This window comes from Protobothrops mucrosquamatus, unplaced genomic scaffold (genome assembly GCF_001527695.2).
Source record: "Protobothrops mucrosquamatus isolate PMUCROS unplaced genomic scaffold, P.Mucros_1.0 scaffold4079, whole genome shotgun sequence".
Taxonomy (NCBI): domain Eukaryota; kingdom Metazoa; phylum Chordata; class Lepidosauria; order Squamata; family Viperidae; genus Protobothrops; species Protobothrops mucrosquamatus.
In genome coordinates, this window is record NW_015390010.1 from 9770 (window position 1) to 27246 (window position 17477).

The 17477-nt window shown below is 37.2% G+C and overlaps 1 protein-coding gene across 1 annotated transcript in view; it reads right to left on the reverse strand.

Annotated features, from left to right (window-relative positions):
- Positions 1–1098: 1098 nt before the first annotated feature.
- The window catches only part of LOC107298560 (ral guanine nucleotide dissociation stimulator-like 1), a gene marked incomplete at its 3' end in the record, with an annotated part of 31183 nt that continues 14804 nt past the window's right edge, over positions 1099–17477 (reverse strand). The window contains exon 3 of the mRNA XM_015827937.1: positions 1099–1307. Within this exon, the coding sequence (XP_015683423.1) occupies positions 1099–1307 (209 nt within the window). The remainder of the gene's footprint in view (positions 1308–17477) is intronic.

Here is a 17477-nt window from a genome sequence, read left to right on the forward strand (position 1 = left end):
AAAAATAAAATGTGATTGTGTCCAGTTATTTCATTTTTTCTTTTTTAGTGTGAGAAAAAACAACTTACTTTATCACACTGAAGGCTTTACTTGACTTGGCTTTTATAACTCATTGTATCTTCTAATCTAAATCAGGCAACAATATTTTAACAATCAATGGTACATTCCAGCCTTCCCTAGCTTAATGCCTTCCAGGTGTGATGGGATGACACATACCCGGGAGTTAATACTCCTTCCAGGGTTGATTTCTGTGTAGACTTGCCTAATGGATGGAACTATCAGCAACCTCACATGGAATAAGGTAAACTCCCCACTGACTTATGAGAAGAAGAGAGAGTGACTTGCAAAACAGATGTGCCATTCACTCTTATGCTGGTATACTGTTATAACATTGCCATGAATCAGAAGCTCAAGGTACATTCTAGATGCAGTGCAGGGAATAAGTGAAAATAATCAATTTACTTGTAATTATTTCCGCAAGAAAATGGGCACAACGAACCAAGAAAGTTTGAGAACCTCTGCCTAACCTACTATTTTTAATCAATGATACATAAATATGTTACATTTATTGAAACCAGAAATTTGGATTATGTTTGCAAATCTGTCTGCAATGACCTATTGAACTCATTGGCATGAAGTTTGAGACATTTTTTAAAAAATAAGGACATAGAATAAAGACTGATGCCTAAAAATGACATGAGAGAAGGTATTACATATAAAAAGACTGAGACATATACATTGACTCAGCATTAAAGCTGCACTCTAAAACCATACCTATTTTCTATCTTCTTACTACTCAAAAGAATAAGAACCCTGTAGTTTCTTTGAGGAATAAATGCTGAGATACTTGAGTTGCTAAATATTGCATATTAAATGTTAAGCTCTCACAGTGGATTCATACTGGGAACAGAATAAGACACAGACTTGATTATACAGAACTGGAATAGCAAATGATAGACCCTTACTTTTAAAATGAATGTTCAGAACCAAACCCTAATCTACCAATATGCAGCTCATTATAATCTCTTGAAACACACCATTGTTTTAAACAACTGTTATATTAATTTATTAAATATATACTCTTTCTTCATTTCTTACCTATCAAGGAGCAATTCCAGAACTTCCTTTGTAGATGCAAATCCTCGGTATGTTGACAGAAATATGCTGATGTAGGTAAAGTCGTTGTCCCCAAATGCTGTCAATAGATTTTCCACAAGCTTCTCTAGAGTTCCTGCCTTTATTGTCCTGATCTTACAAGTTTCATATTGGCTGACAGTGTGTCCTGGCGGAAGTTGGTCCCCTTCAACCTGTGTTAATAGACAAATCAAGGGAAAAAAAGGGGGGGAGAATTATTAAACTCTTAATGGTAGAAATAAGACTGCACACAATATCTTTTTAGGTGTAATGAAATGGTCTGAAGATTTAGAGTAGTTACAAAACAGAGCGGGTGCTTGAGAACACCTGGAGAAGAGGAAACCACAAAGCAGCTGAGTGCATACACTGAAGCAAACAACAAATAATGACACAGACTAATTCAAACATCTTTTGATCATTATGAATTCTGAGAGATCTAACTGGACTCTACAGGCATTGTGAGTCAGAGAATATGGTATAACAGTTGACTAAGGAAGGGCCAACAGCTTTTAAGGGCTGAATACCCTCGCTAATCAGTTTTGACACCCTGTGATTGAAGCTGAGCTCAAAGAGAGCAGATGGGTTTGTTGCAACTTCATTAACTTCCTTACCATTTAGCAACATTCCTATCTGAGCTGCTTAATTTCATCCACACATATATTTTACATATCAGAATGCTAGAAAACTTTGCTCAACATAGCAAAGCTTGCTGGCTTGAAACATTTTAATCATTTTTCCTTTCTTGAAGAGCTAAGTTTTCCCTAAGCTTTTTTCTTTTTAAAATAAATCTAGGAGTTTATTATTTTACCATTATTCTAGGCAACCCAGGTTTCACACCCAAAGCTGAGATAATTCAAATAAACCCATGGTTGCAATGTTACATTCCTTCATTTGTATTTCAGGGATCAGACACTATACTGTACTTTCTAGTTTCATTCTTGTCGTTAAATGATTAGCAGGCATTTTTTTTTCTCCAGTGGTTCAGCATAGTAGGATCTCATTTCAAAAAATGAGATGGATGAGGAATCTGCATTTCAATGAACTAAGACAGAAAAAAAGTACAGAGAACCCTAATCCATTAACAAATAGGATGGGGTATTTCATCAGATAAAAGCAATTATTCGATAGTCATAACTAATTTGAATATGTGCAAAAGTGTTACATTATTTTTCTATAGGAATCAAAGATAACTTAGATCAGCCATGAAAGACTTTCAAAAACTCCTCATTCTGAGTAAATAAAGTGTTCATAGATAAATAGATCAGTCATTCTAAGTCTGCAGAAGATGGTCTTCCACAGTTAAGCATCTAGCACTGGGGTGTCAAACTCGCAACATCACATGACGTGTCGCAACTTATCGTGACTTTTTTCTATTGCCGGCAATGGGATGGGCGCGGTTTCGTCAGTGACGCATCCAGCCCGCGGGCTGGCAGTTTGACACCCCTGATCTAGCAAAATGGACTCACAATTTCCAGCTCATTGGAAACCAGTAACAGAATAACAAAATAGCAGAGTCGGAAGGGACATTGGAGGTATTTTAGTCAAACTTCTAGTGTGATGGCATGACCTGGCCATAAATATAAGGAAAAGGAGAAGTCAACACTTCACCAAACATTAGGAGGCAGAGCTAGCAGTCTGCAGTGGTATCTTTCATCTGTCTTTACTTTAAAAAAACCCACACACACCACTGTTGTTTGTGAAACAAAGATTCTGTATGCATTATCTTAGTGAAATATGTATTTCAATATATCTGTATATATAGCAGGCATGAACTGTGTGTGTGTCAGACACAGTAATCAAATGTATGCTTAAAGATGAACCCATGAAGAAGCTGACCTGGCATATGTACTGCTGAGCCAAACCACATGGGCAGCTGTTCATATAAACAGCTAACCATGTGGCTAACTTTGTGCACAAATCTGTTTTCCAGCAATGTAGTTTCCACAAAGATAATGAATAAACCAGTCTGGGGAGATGGGAACTGAGAACAAAAGAGGAAAGAAAGAAAAAGGGAATAGATTAGTACTTAGGCAATATCTAGGAGGTGAGAAATATTTAATTTTTTCCCACGATTTGTATTGAATTACAAGATCATACTCCTAGAAACGGAACATATATGTCCATCCCCTTAGTGGTAACAGATTCCAGAAAAGAAACGTTATCAGGTAGTATTTTAAGGCAGCGAGGTCTACTCTAGAAGACACCAGCAATCTCTCAAGAGAAGATCCATCACTAGCACTTAAGATTATGAAAAGCATCCATGCATATGTTATAGAGAGAATCCAACTGAGAAAAGCTCCAATTTCTGTTACAGTATCAAGATGATAAGGGAGGTGAAAGGGCCTTTTCCATTGCATACATTTCACTACTGTATGCAGTTATACGAATTTGCACACAGTTGTAAAATGTGCAGAGCTACTTTCCGTGTTTATGTTTTTATGGTGAAATGGAAAAAGCAACATGAAAGACTTTTTCATCATTTCACCATAAAAACATAAAACACAGCTCTCCATGTTTTAAAATTCATACAACTATATCTCTGCTTAATGCTCCAATGTGATATACTGTGTGCCACCATCTGCCAGCAATCCCCCTCTGGATTCTATGTAGGACAAACAAGGAAACTTTGTACAAAAGAATTAACAAGACACACGTTTGACATCAGAGCTCCAAACAAGGACCACATAATATCACAGCATTTCAACTCCCTACAATCAGACTTTCTATTGTAGACTTCAGAAATAACCATTTTGGAAAATGTTAACATGACCATCAAATGAGATTCACTCATATACTCAAAGGTTTTCAGGCAATTTCAGAATGTCTCAACAAATACAATGAGTTTGTAACACATTGCCATTGTGAATTTATAAGATACTTGTACTCCCTTACACATGTAACCTGTATCTGCATAACCTATCTTCCCTTTCCCTTCCTCCCACCTCATCCTAATTTAAATCCAACAACAACCCAGCTATCCCATGCATCTAATGAATGCCTTTTAGTAAAATGTATTATTCTAAAAAAGTGCTTTTTTGATTTCCAGCTTCCCAATAGTAAGCTTTACTGCAGACAGTCATGATTATTGCAGCAAAGGCAGGGATTAAGATTCCTTCTCTACATGCCACAATCTCCATAACATTTATCAAGCCATTAGGTCTCTGATTAAATGTGTATGCCACTAATCTGTGAGATTTTTTTCTTCTGTATCTTATTCCTATTTTTCCTACTGTATTTCTTCTCTTTGTAGAAATAAAAATCAGATTGTGGCTTTAATACTGATGCCCAGAGTCACTGAGAGTGAGTGGGTGGCCATATAAATCTTCTAAATCAATCAATAAAATAAAAACATTCCCATAAGCTTTTGATATACTTCATTCTACATTTCCATTTAATTCATTAGTTCAAGTTTATAACTTTGACCAATAATGTTTGGTAGTTAGCATTTAGAAATAGCACCCCACCCTCTGCATACACCCCAAAATACCAATCAGAATTCAAGTTACCACACCTGGTTATTTAATTCAGGCTCAAACAGAAACTTGAGTAAAGCTCTTCCCGAAAATATTCAGACTTGGGCTTTGATGGTTCTCTAGAGGAAAGGAATGCTACAGTTGTGGGGGAGACATAAAAAAATGTTTCCTTGCATTTGTGTGCTTAAAAAAATAAAAGTACATTTTATCAGCTACCAACAACAATATGCTTGAAGTCATTTGAAGGAACATCTAAGGCATAATTTTGGTCTGCCTTATTAAAGCAGTTCTGCCCCCAAATTTTTAAGAGAGCTTTGGCAGGCAACCATTCAATAACACTGACTTGTGGAATAAGACACTGCAAGCTGAGTTAGCACGCTAACAGGAAACAGCTCAATCTGGATTCAATCAGAGACTGTCTCTTTTCTGAATGATTCCTGAAAACAAGAGGGGAGTTTTGGGTTTGCTTCTTGGCCAGCTGTCCACCTACAAGTAAGCCACATTGATTACTTTTCAAAGGGCACTTCTACAGCTGAAAGGCAATTTTCCATCAGCAGGACTTAAGAATGAAGAATATACCATACCTCATTGAAGGTCAAGAAAAGTCATGCTGTTTTTAAAGAATTACCCCTCTTACTTTCACATTTCACTTTTAACTCAAAGTTCCATGGAGATGCTCTTCACCTGTTATGAGTTTCTACTGTTCTAAATCAATTATCTATAATGTGTGGGGGGGGAGGGGCTTTTCAGAGTCTTCAAGTCAGTCTTGACTCCTGGCAACTGCCTGGAGAAGTCACTAGAGTTTTCTTAGCAATAACTTGAAAGTGGTTTGCCACTGCCTCCTTCCCAAGACTGAGAGAGAGTGACTGGACCAGGATCACCTAGCTGACTTTGTTCGTAATGTGGGACTTGTCTCCCTGTTTCTAGTCTAGTCCCATGAGAAGGTGGTGCTTAGCAGTAAAAAGGTTGCCAGCTCTAGGTCTATATAAATATAAGAAAGATATATAGTTATAGGTAGTCCTTGAGTTACCGTACCTCCACAATTGGGACTAGAATGCTAGTTGTTGAACAGAGCAGTCATTAAGCAAAACAGCCCGTGACTGCTTTGGTCAATGACTGCAATTGCAGTCTTCCCAGTCATTAAGTGGACAAAGTGTCAGGTAAGGAGCACAGAGTGCCTCAAGGATTTGGGGGAGACCATAGGAGGTTTGATGCAGGCTGCATGTGTGTGTCTCTGCTCAAAAGCTGAAAATTCTCCCTGCCAAGAAAATATTTTTAACACCCGAATAGAGACATACTTACATGTGGCCTGGGCCAGCCCCCAAGTCCCATGAGGCACATCACATTCCTTAGCTTATTATGCTGTCTCACCATTCAGGAGCTGAAAATCCTGCTTGGATTTTAGCTCCCTCTAATCAATGGGGTCTGAATGAAAGAGCTGGCTTCTGAAGAATTTCAGCTTCAGGCCAATCCAAACTCATATGGAATTGAAATCCTTCTCTCTGGAGATTGGCTGAACAAGCTGCCAGCCAAGAGATTTCAGCTCTATGACTGTTTGGTTTGGCCTGGAGCTGAAATCCTTCAGCAGGCAGGTCTTTCAGCCAGCCATGAAAGACGAGAGGGAGTTTTCTCAGGAGGCAGCAGCAGCTTGAAAGTTTTCCTGCTGGCTTCCCCATTAAACTTCTGGGGAAGCCAGCATAGAATATTGAAAACAACGATCACATGATCATGGGGTACTTGGCAACCACTTGCGAGGTATACAGATCACAATCACATGATCAAATGTGATGTGTATGTGTGTCTGCGTAAAATGTTTTGCAAAGGTCAGAAGTACTTTACAGGCCATAAAGCAACCTTTTCTGAGGCTGTTATTAATTCAAACTGTTATTAAGTGAATGGTTGTTAAGTGAATGGTCACAAGTCAAGGACTACTTTTATTCTATTATTAAAAATAGCTGACTTTTCCTCAGAGTAAAAAAAAACTCTGCAAATTAATAGCCAAACACTATGAATATGCGTTCAGCAGCTAGATCCTTCTAACCTCAATTATACTTTCTCATACTTCCATGGAAATAGGAATCTGTCAGTATTCCTCCATCAAGAGAAACATGATGGGAAAGTGAGTCTTTAATTTTTTGTGACCATGCTCTTTTTCTAACACAATTACAAATTCCTGCAAATGTAATTGTTTCTACAAGCCAAGGAGTGATACTGGGAAACTGATTGAACCAACAAAGAGACTGAGAAACATAGCAAGCAGACTCAGAGAAGGAAGATTTGCAACAGAGGATTAGTAGGTCAAGGAGAGGTTAAACACTTCCCTCCTCTGAGCAGCTACACATCCCATCCCTGCATTCATTTTGCATCAACAAAACAGGGTAAGAGAACACAGGCTTCCCCAAAGAACAAGTAGTTCCATATTTAAAGTGTATAGACTAGAGTAATCGCTGATAATAATCATCTCAGAGTGAAAATGTTCTGTAGGCAGAACATTTATTTCAATGAAAGCGAATAACATCTGATTAGGAGTGTATGTTCTCTCCCAAATGCTTGTGCTGCTTGCCTGATATTACCGTCTGAAATCCATGTGTAAATATGTAGAAAAGTTTTTTCAAGTGGCTGTTGGCCAACACGCTATCCAGTGAGATGCATGCAGTCTGCTCACTTATTCCTCACCAGACCAATGCTGTGTACACTATATAAACAATGTATATATAGAAAGCAAGTTGTTCTCTACGGTAATTAGCAATGCTGGAGGTTATAGGGTAATTTCATCTAGCCCTAAAAGGCTATGGGTATTCATTTCACGGCTCTATTCTGTCTCCAATTATACATAGCAACTCTTGTATGGGGATACAGATTTCTGTCCACACAACAAACCGTTTATTCATTTAACCCTGGACACTGCATTGGGTGTACTATAAGATGAGGCAGAAGATGAGTAAACCAGTGACTATTGATATAAGATACATCCCCCCACCCACCCCAAATTTGTATTTTTAGTTTGTGTGAGTTTGTCTCATTTCTATTTTTGAAAGTTTTAAAAGTTTGAATATTGTTTTGTGAATTGCATACGTATTTTAGAAAATAAAGAAATTAAAAAAGATGAGGCAGAAGACGAGCTTTAATTCATACAACAATAAGTGAGTTCACTCATCAATCTAATAATAAAGCCAGACAATACATAAGAAAAAGGTTTTTTTTTCTGTCAATGCCATACAGAATGTGAAGATGGGGAGAACTTCCAAAGTAAAAATTGGCACTGGGTTGTCTTCTAGTTTACATGCTTAATAGAGCTTGGCATTCCCTCCAATGCTAATCAAGGAGAGAAACAATCTAGAACTAAGGAGAAATTTCCTGACAGTGAGAACATCAGTGGAACCTCTTGCCTCCAGAAGTTGTGAATGCTCCAACACTGGAAGTTTTTAAGAAGAGACTGGACAGCCATTTGTCTGAAATGGTATAGGGCAGGGGTGTCAAATTCGCAACGTCATGTGACATGTTGCGATGTATTGCGACTTTTTTTCCATTGCCGACAATGGGGTGGGCGCGATTTCACCATGACGCATCTGACCTGCGGGCTGGCAGTTTGACACCCCTGGTATAGGATTTCCTGCCAGAGAAGGGGGTTGGACTAGATGACCTCCAAGGTCTCTTCCAACATCATCATCATCATCATCATTATTAACACTTCAGATTCAAGGGTAAAACTTCATACCATATAGGAGAATACATGGAGCTCTTCTCTTCAACTCTTTAAACCATTGTTTCTCAAAGTGTGGCTCATGGCCATCACAGGGTGCGATTACAAGAGAGGGAATGGATGAGGAATGATAAAAGAGGACCCTCATGCCAGAAGATGTGCAGGCTCATCAGTGTAATGCAAAAGTATACTGAAGCAACATTCCCACTGCCTTGTGGCAAGACTAAGTGTTTGCTGTGTGTTCATCTATTACATCTGGAGGGCACAAGTCTCCTATGCAAGCTCTGTCTGCCACTTGACCCTCACTCTGAAGAGGGGATTATATGGGTAGTCCTCAACTTACAAGCACAATTGGGCTCAAATTTTATGTTGCTAAGCAAGACAGTTGTTAAGTGAATTTTGCCCCATTTTATGACCTTTCTTGCCCACAGTTGTTAAGTGAATCACTGCAGTTGCTAAATTAGTAGCATGGTTGTTAAGTAAATCTGGTTTCCCCATAGACTTTGCTTGTCAGAAGGTCGTAAAAGGTGATCACATGACCCCGGGACATTGCGACCACCATCAGTATGAGCTAAATTGCTTAAGCGCCCGAATTTTGAGCACATGACCATGGAGATGCTGCAGCGGTCGTAAATTTGAAAAACGGTCATAAGTCACTTTTTTCAGTGCCATTGTAACTTTGAACGGTCACTAAACAAATGATTGTAAATCAAGGACTACTGTAATAGAGGAGAATGGAAGGTGTAGCTAGGATAGAAATGCAAGAACAGGGGAGAGAGATATAAACAAGAGATATATAAGTTGTGTCTTTGGCCCTTTTGGGAGGAGGCCCAAAAGCACTACTTGCCGTTTGTTGCAAGCTGTAGATTTTTAAGAGAAACTGATTTAAGGCAATGAAGTGTTTATTACAGTACAGGACAAAGGAAACATTTCCTTTTCTATTTTCTTTCTGATTTTAGTGACTAAAAATAAGGAAAGAAGGAAGCAGGAAGAGAATAGCAGCAAATTTCCGCATTTCTTTACAACAAACAACAAATAAACTGGTATCAAGTCATTGCCTGCCAAAAGTTACATCACTACCACCCTCTACATTAGGGGTGTCAAACTGCCAGCCTGTGGACCAGACGCATCACGTGGAAGCCGCGCCCACCCCATTGCGGGCAATGGCAAAACCGGCCGGATATGTTGTGCGACGTCATGTGACGTCGCGAGTTTGACATGTCTGCTCTACATGGAAAATCTTTATTTTGTCTTCCAGCTGCAAGATAAAAGCAAACAAGCATTCTTCCCATTACAAAAGTACTTTTAAATTTGATATGTTTCTATTTCCAGTGAAATGGCTTTATTTTTAAAGTTTTAAGATTCTATCATGCTGTTATAAAATACACAGATTAAAATGATGGGCGAAACAGTTCTGGTTTGTAACAACCTAATTTTATGGATTAGTCTCCCCCAGAAGTACAGTATATTCAGTCTCCTTCCCCCTGCTGAGTAAGCAAGGTAAAGATTGTTCCTTTTAATCACAGCTGAGTGCCTATCTTGGGTTTTCTTTGGGGTCCCATTCTTAGTATTCTTTGGGGGATTTTTTTGCTTTTGATATTGTTATGATTTAGATATGTATTATTTTGTTTTTGTTTTGTATAATGTTGAATATCACCAAGGACCCTTTGGGATCAAGTTGGGTTGTAAACACTGTCAAATAAATAAAATAAACACATTTTGTATCCTTAATAATAGCATTCAAATGTAATTGAACTTTATGAAATGTTAGCAGGAATATCATGGAATCTTTTACTGGTTTATTCTTTTTAAAAAATACATTTGCTTAATAGCTGCTGCTATAATAAAGAAAAAAATATGTGGATTTACAAGTAGTCCTCCACTTACAGCCAATCGCTTAGTGACCATACCAGAATTACATAGAACCCATTTTCAAAGTTACAATAGCCCCTTTGTTCATGTGATCACATTTTGGGTTCTTGGTAACCGATTCACATTTATGGCTGTTTGCAGCATCCCATGGTCACATGGACACAATTTGTGACAGTTTTTGCCAGTTTACCTCTAGTTTCTGGCAAAAAAACGCCCATTGGGGAAAATAAATGCACTTAACTGTGGTGCCTACTTAACAACCACAGCGTTCACTTAATGATCACCATTAAAAAACAGTCATAACTCTGAATCCAGTCACATGATACCTCGATTTATGACTGCCATGAATCATGACTGTAATTCCAGGCTCAATTACAATTATATGTCAAGGACTATCTGTATCCTGATATTAAAGAAGTGTGAGGTAAAACCACAGTAATAACTGTGATCAGTGCCAAATTGTTTGATGAAACAATTGCTGTAAAGCTTTCCTCCAAAACACAATGGGATGGAATTTCTTCTCTGTTTCCCTTAAGGAAAAGGGGAGACTGCTAATTGCTTAAAGCAGTTTAAAATGCTAACTTAAGATAAACCCATAAGATTTTCTTCAGGGATGTATCTCTCCCAAACCTTGCTGATTTTTAAAAGTCATCGCAAGGGGTAAAGTTTCTAGTTGGCTAGCACGGCTTCTTTTTGTCCTTTGACAGATAGTATTTTCAGTTCTTTAAACATGGTAGTTTTTACAATTTTTGAAAAGAACCTTGAGTCTCAAGAAAACACCATACTTAATTTAGTATTTAGATCTTTCACACCAATCTGACTAGCCAAAGCACTACATGCACAGAACAGGGTGTGCTGATCACAACAGGAAGCAGCATCTACAATATAAATACGAACTACTTAGATTTCACCAGACAACTTTTTTATCAATTCAGAGAGCATGAATGAAGAGAAGCTGTGAAACTAGAGGACAAATAAGTTTAATAAATAATTAATACTGATATATTTGTACATCAGACATAACTTTGCAAGTAAGAGCAGTAATGCTATTACCCTCAGAATACGCACTAGTTAATAATCTTAAAATAGACTAGAAATTTTACAAATAATTTAGAAATGTGTCGGAACTATGTGTTACTAATAACTCTAAAAAACCCCACCAACAAATTGAATCTGCAATGGTCAGAACCTGAGACATATTAGCCATCCTTAAGAAGAATCAATTACTGAATCTAGCGCCCATATCTTTGTTCACATGTGTATGGAAACTTATATCTACAAAGGTTTTGCTTTAAGAGGTGTGTGGCAATACAAAAGGTATCTCACTGTAATGTAACCAGAAGTCTGCAGGTGCAATGGAAAGTCCCTTTAATCTTGCAGTTCCCATTCAAAATCTGTTCTGGATGGTGACAGGAGAGAGCTGCCAAATAAGAAATGGGGAGGTTATCTCTGAGACCAAACTTAGTGAAAGTAGCAGAGTTTCATTTTCTAGCCAATTGAACAAAGGGAGAGTAGAGAATCAGAAAACAAATCATTATGTAAATCAAGAGGACAGAACATTCCTTAAGTCCTGGGAAGGGAGATAGTATTAAGAACAGAGGGAGACTAACTCCTCCACGATTCACTCAAAGGAGGGAAGAAGAATCACAATCAGGCTTGCAAATTCTGTTATAATATAGCCTATCTCGATGAATATAGCCATCCTGTGAGTTTCTGATTTGGCCTACCTTGAAAAGCCGAAATATCAGGATAAACAAAGGAAATTTTAGATGATAGAGTATATTAATTTCTTTTGGGAGGGAGGCTGTTCACACCAAATTGGAATTCCATGGCCTCAAAGTTTTGATCACAAATTCACAATAGGATAATCAACCTTATAATAAAGGGTGAAGGAATGTCTCTCTGTGGACCTTGACTAGATCAAAGATAATAATGAATGCTTAGGTAAGAGTTGGTTGCATGTGACTCTGCATATCCTATCACAAATATGCTGCCCCTATTAATTACATTGCATAATAAGAGCACAAAACTTATATTACTCAAATCTATTGCAGTTTGGGTTAACCAGATTGAAAAAAATGACTCTAGTTTGAGACAGGAGAGTATATTTTAACATTGTAACACGAAAGCAAAAAAGCTTTCAAAAAGAGAAAAGCAATGCGAAATATTTACTCAGGAAATTCGGAAACAATTTGTTCAACCCTTGAAAGGACATTCCAGGTCTCTTTGCTGGTAGTATTGCAAATGACTAACCTGGCTTTCACTCTGGAATCTGTTTTTACTTTTCATCGTTTTTCATTATAATCATAGATGATAAATAAATGTTCTTACCAGGTTGTGCAATTGTACAGCCAAACTACCATAATACATAATATATAATTATTGAATAGCCCATGATTTTCCATGTTGTAACAGATGTGCAATCAGTGAAACTTATTCATGATTTCACACCATTCCGTGTCCCTGCTCTGTTCTGCGCCAGTGATGCAGGCAAGTGACTATAGAACACAATACCGCACATTCTATTAAACCAGTCTTTTCCCACTAGACACTATAGTTTTTGCCTTCAGAAGTTGTGGGTGGTCCATCACTGGAGCTTTTCAAAGAGATTGGACATCCATTTGTCCAGAATGGTATAGAGCAGGGGTAGGCAACCTTGGCTCTTTTATGACTCGTGGACTTCAACTCCCAGAATTCCTGAGCCAGCCATGCTGGCTCAGGAATTCTGAGAGTTGAAGTCTACGAGTCATAAAACAGCCAAGGAATTCTGGGAGTTGAAGTCCACAAGTCATAAAAGAGCCAAGGTTGCCTACCCCTGGTACAGAGTCTCCTGTCTGAGCAGGTGATTGCCCTATAAGACCTCCAAGGACGCTTCCAACTGTTTTTTTATTACAGAAAATGCAAAGGAATTAGACATGTTGTATGACAACAATCACACACTTAGGCATCACAAGGATCTAAGATTAAACTAAGAGATAAGGCACTCTAAAACTAATAGGACTTTGGCATTTCAACATACAAAGAAGACCAGTGGAAGTTTAACAGTTGTACAAAACTGATATTTTGTTACTCAAAATTTCCATCAGATTCATTGTCTTCATCTGTTTTAAGATTATGAGCAGCACTGATGTGCTGGCACCCATGTGAACAGAGAATTCCCCATCTCTATCATTTCTTTTTCAAAAATGGGCAAGTAGCACATAGTTCTTTTATATAGTCTACAGACTATTTCTCTGTAGTCTTGTCTACTCATGCTTGCATTGTTTTAACCCAACATCGTGAGAATATATACGCAGTTACCCATATGTACTTTCCTGGAATATGATATAGGGAGAGATTACAATCTTTTTTCATTTTTATAAGGATTACATTTAAAAGGCAATATGATGCAGCCTTTTACAACTAATGAACATTATTATTTCTGTACACGCTATAATTCAGGTGAGATTTTGATAAACGTCTATGTAGATTAGGTATTGCAGAAGCTATAATTTAGCAAATGTGTTATTACAGGACAGATTATTGGAATATATTTCATTATTTCCAATCTCTGAAATTGCCTTCAGGAAATAAAGAAGAATTATTGCTTTGCCTAACTATATTATGTCTGGTACAGCTGGATTAGCTAACAATGCTATAGAATGCATAGATTTGGACACCTAAAAAATTGGCATGCAAGAACAACCTTCCATAACTTTTATTTTTCTATCTGCAAATTAATTGATTAGATTGATTAATTAGTAAAATACTGAATCACATGCAGCGTCAAAGCTCCCAAGATCACATCTTGAAATTTAATGGAAAATATTTGTTTTTGTGTTATGATTCCGCCCAGTTTTTGTGTTATGAGCCGCCCTGAGTCCGAAAGGAGAAGGGCGGGATATAAATACAATTAATAAATAAATAATAAATAAATGATTCTAAGCTGCTGGTAGGATATTTTGACTTTTAAAATCCCAATCCCTCTAAACCTCTCTCTCCAAAAATAAAAGATGGCCTTGCTCCTTCTAGAGACGTCACTAAGGCAAATACATAAACTTGAGTATTTCATCATCAATGAAGATGCAGGATTTAGCAATGTGAATGTGATTTCTCAATTCTTTCTTTCCAGATGCTGTTTTTCAAAATAGAAAGCTCTTTTTGTTCACAGAAAGATGGAAGTCTCATTGCTTGATTATATATACAAATGAGCCAAATAGAACAATGGCCAAACTAGCAGCAGGCTGAAACACTCAATACGGCGGCGTTATGAGTGGATTCTGCAGCACAATTAGAAACATCTCAGTGCTTCCAAGAGCACAATTAGGTGCCACACAATTACATCTGTCTAAACACTTCATAGTCAATTAGGTGCCAAACCCCTCTGTCTGTCTAAACAGACTTCATAATACAAAACAACAGGTGGTTTTTGTCTTTGATGGATTACTCAGTGAAAGCAAAAGGTAAGACATATTTTTATTTACCTCATTTTGATTATATACATATGCATATACTTTTAAAAACCTTCAAGAAGTTAATCCTATTTTAAGCATACATTAACTCCAGGCCTGAAAATAGTTCAGATGAACTTGGTCCACTTACTCTAAAACCATTCACAGCAGTGGTTTTCAATCTTTTCAAAATCAAAAACTAGTTACGGGACCCAAAACATCTACCTTATATTTTTCATATTTTTATTTCTCTATCTTTCCATTAATTTCTTTCCAATTCTCTTTCTGCTTTTATCTCTTCTTTCACTTCTGCCAAAGGGATGGAGATGATACTGCTGATGTGTTCACAATAGGTAAGATCCCAACTTAGTTGGGCTTGAAGGTATAACTGAAGACCAGACCAAACTAACCCACATTACTCAAAAGAGAATGCTTCTAGGAATCATTTATATATTGGTAAATACAAATGTGTATTTGTCATCACAGAAATACATCTTTTAATTCTTGAGCATTATTTCCATTGTAACTCTTTCTCAAATAATATTGTGACTGGCCCAGAGGGAATTCAAATAATTATATGTGGAAGTTATTGAATTATTTAAAAACAGTATTACTTGCATTTAATTTGATAACAGATGTTCTGGCAATCAAGATATATAGCAAAACTATTAATAACCCTTATTATGTACCAATTCAATCAAACTGCTTAACAAAACAAGGCCCACCCATTTTAAAATGTGCAATTCAGCTCTTTATAGAGCTGACAAATTACAGTGCAGGGGATTCCCAATTGCAGGGCAAGATTATTGTTAAATGCCTAAATAATAAAAAATTGTTTTGGAAATCTGTAACCCAAGATATGACTTAGGCAGTACTTTTGACAGGAACAATTATCTGTGCAATAATGACTGTAAGAGTAATATAGGATGGAATCACAAGAGAAACCACATATAAGAACATGAAACAAAAATTAAGGAGCAAATAAAGACATCTGCTCTCAGTTCACGAAAAAAGCAGACTAGCACTAAATCTGCTCAAGAAAAATAGAAAGATCAGGATTAATAATATTATTCTAAGGAAGTACTTGGAATACCCACATTTAATTAACAATAACTGCCGTTCAACAGATAGCAGTCTTGGCACTGGACTATAAAGCTGTGGGTTCAAATCCTCTGCCAGTACCCTTGATTTCATCCCAGCTGCTGACTCGACAGCTCCTGTTTCTCAGAAAATGTGTTTTTGCATGAAATGCTATTCTGGGGCTTGGAGAAGGATGGCACGTAGAAAATGATGCCACAAAGTCCAAAAGTACTTTACTTGTGAAAATAAGTGGATGTAGGAGAAACAGATAATTAAAAATTATACAGATGAGAAATGCATTGCTACAATTCACTAAATCTTGAATTCCTTAAGGTTATTTCAGAAGAAAAAAAGCTTTGTGTTTCATTAACTTCACATTTTACCTTGATCTCAGTGAGTAAAGTACATTGCAATAATTCACTTACTAGATCTTGACTCCCATAGGGATATTTCAGAAGAAAAATGATTTTTTTTTCATTAACCCCCTATCTCATCTCGATGTTAGTTAAAGTTAATAAATGTGGAGTTAATTTCAGCATACCATCATGGCAAATTTCTGAAACATTCAGGATGACCTGGGCTTTCATCATAATAGACAGTTTAATGTCTAGCTTGGTTTACACTTTGTCTTTAGGCAAGAAATTCATGGTAGATTCAGTGAAATGTATTATTATACGCTTGGAGATACTTCTGAAATCATAAATAACATGAAGGCGATTATTATGGGACAATTACTTTCCTTCTCATATTACAGAAGTCATGCAGGAATAGATGAAATTATTATGAAATAATTATAGAAGATGCAACAAGCTCATTTACAGTTGTACTATGCAAATGACTGCCTTGAATTAGCAACTCCTTGCTTACTACTGTTGTTAACATTCCAGGGCTGAACAAGAGATTAAATAACTGTGGCTTGGTCCTAATTTCAATTAAAAAATATATATATAGCTACCAGTTTCAAATAAATCAGTACATTTCAACCACAAAATGTCATGGGGGAGGAGAGAGAGAACTAGGCTAGCAAAATCAAAATCAATACCAAATACCTGTTCCAACTGATGGTTCCTCCCCACCCCCAGCAGAATGCTCCATCAGAAAGATAAACACAGATGAATAACTAATATCTTCTGCTCCATCCCACTACATAAAAGTAACAGGAGCCCTTTCTCATGTTCCTCAGAAATCAGCACTAACAGATCCTCTGCCTCTGTTGATGGATGCTATAGTGATTCTGCTTAGTCAACAGTCTTACATATTTGTAATTTGTTAAATCCTCTTTCAAAATTGTTCAAGTTAATTGTTCTACCTACATCAATCATCAAGGGGTGATGTCCATAATTTGACTATGAGATAAAATTCTGACTTTAATCAGTCTTGAGCCACTTCCAGTTTAGATTACTTAGTTGCAGTTCTTTTTTTCTTTTTTCTTTTAGAAAGTTCATGCCTTTCCTTGCAACATATGCTGATTGGTTCAGGGTATCATTCCTTGCCAGTCATATAATTCTGAATAGGTATGGCCATGACTATCGCTCCAAGCTTTGGACTGACAACATAATTCATGGGGTTTAGAATTAGGGTTGGGAATGTTGGAACTGAAAATAGAATTCGGAAGTGGTACTAGGGCTCTTATGCTGGATCATGTCTACAAAAGGGGGAGATAGTGTGATGGACTATAAGTGAAGCAGCAGTTTGCCAGGAAAAAGAGAAAACATTCCAAGAGACAAGAGGCAACACAACTTCAAGCTATATCAGAGACAGAAGAAGAGAGATTTAGGGTTGCCA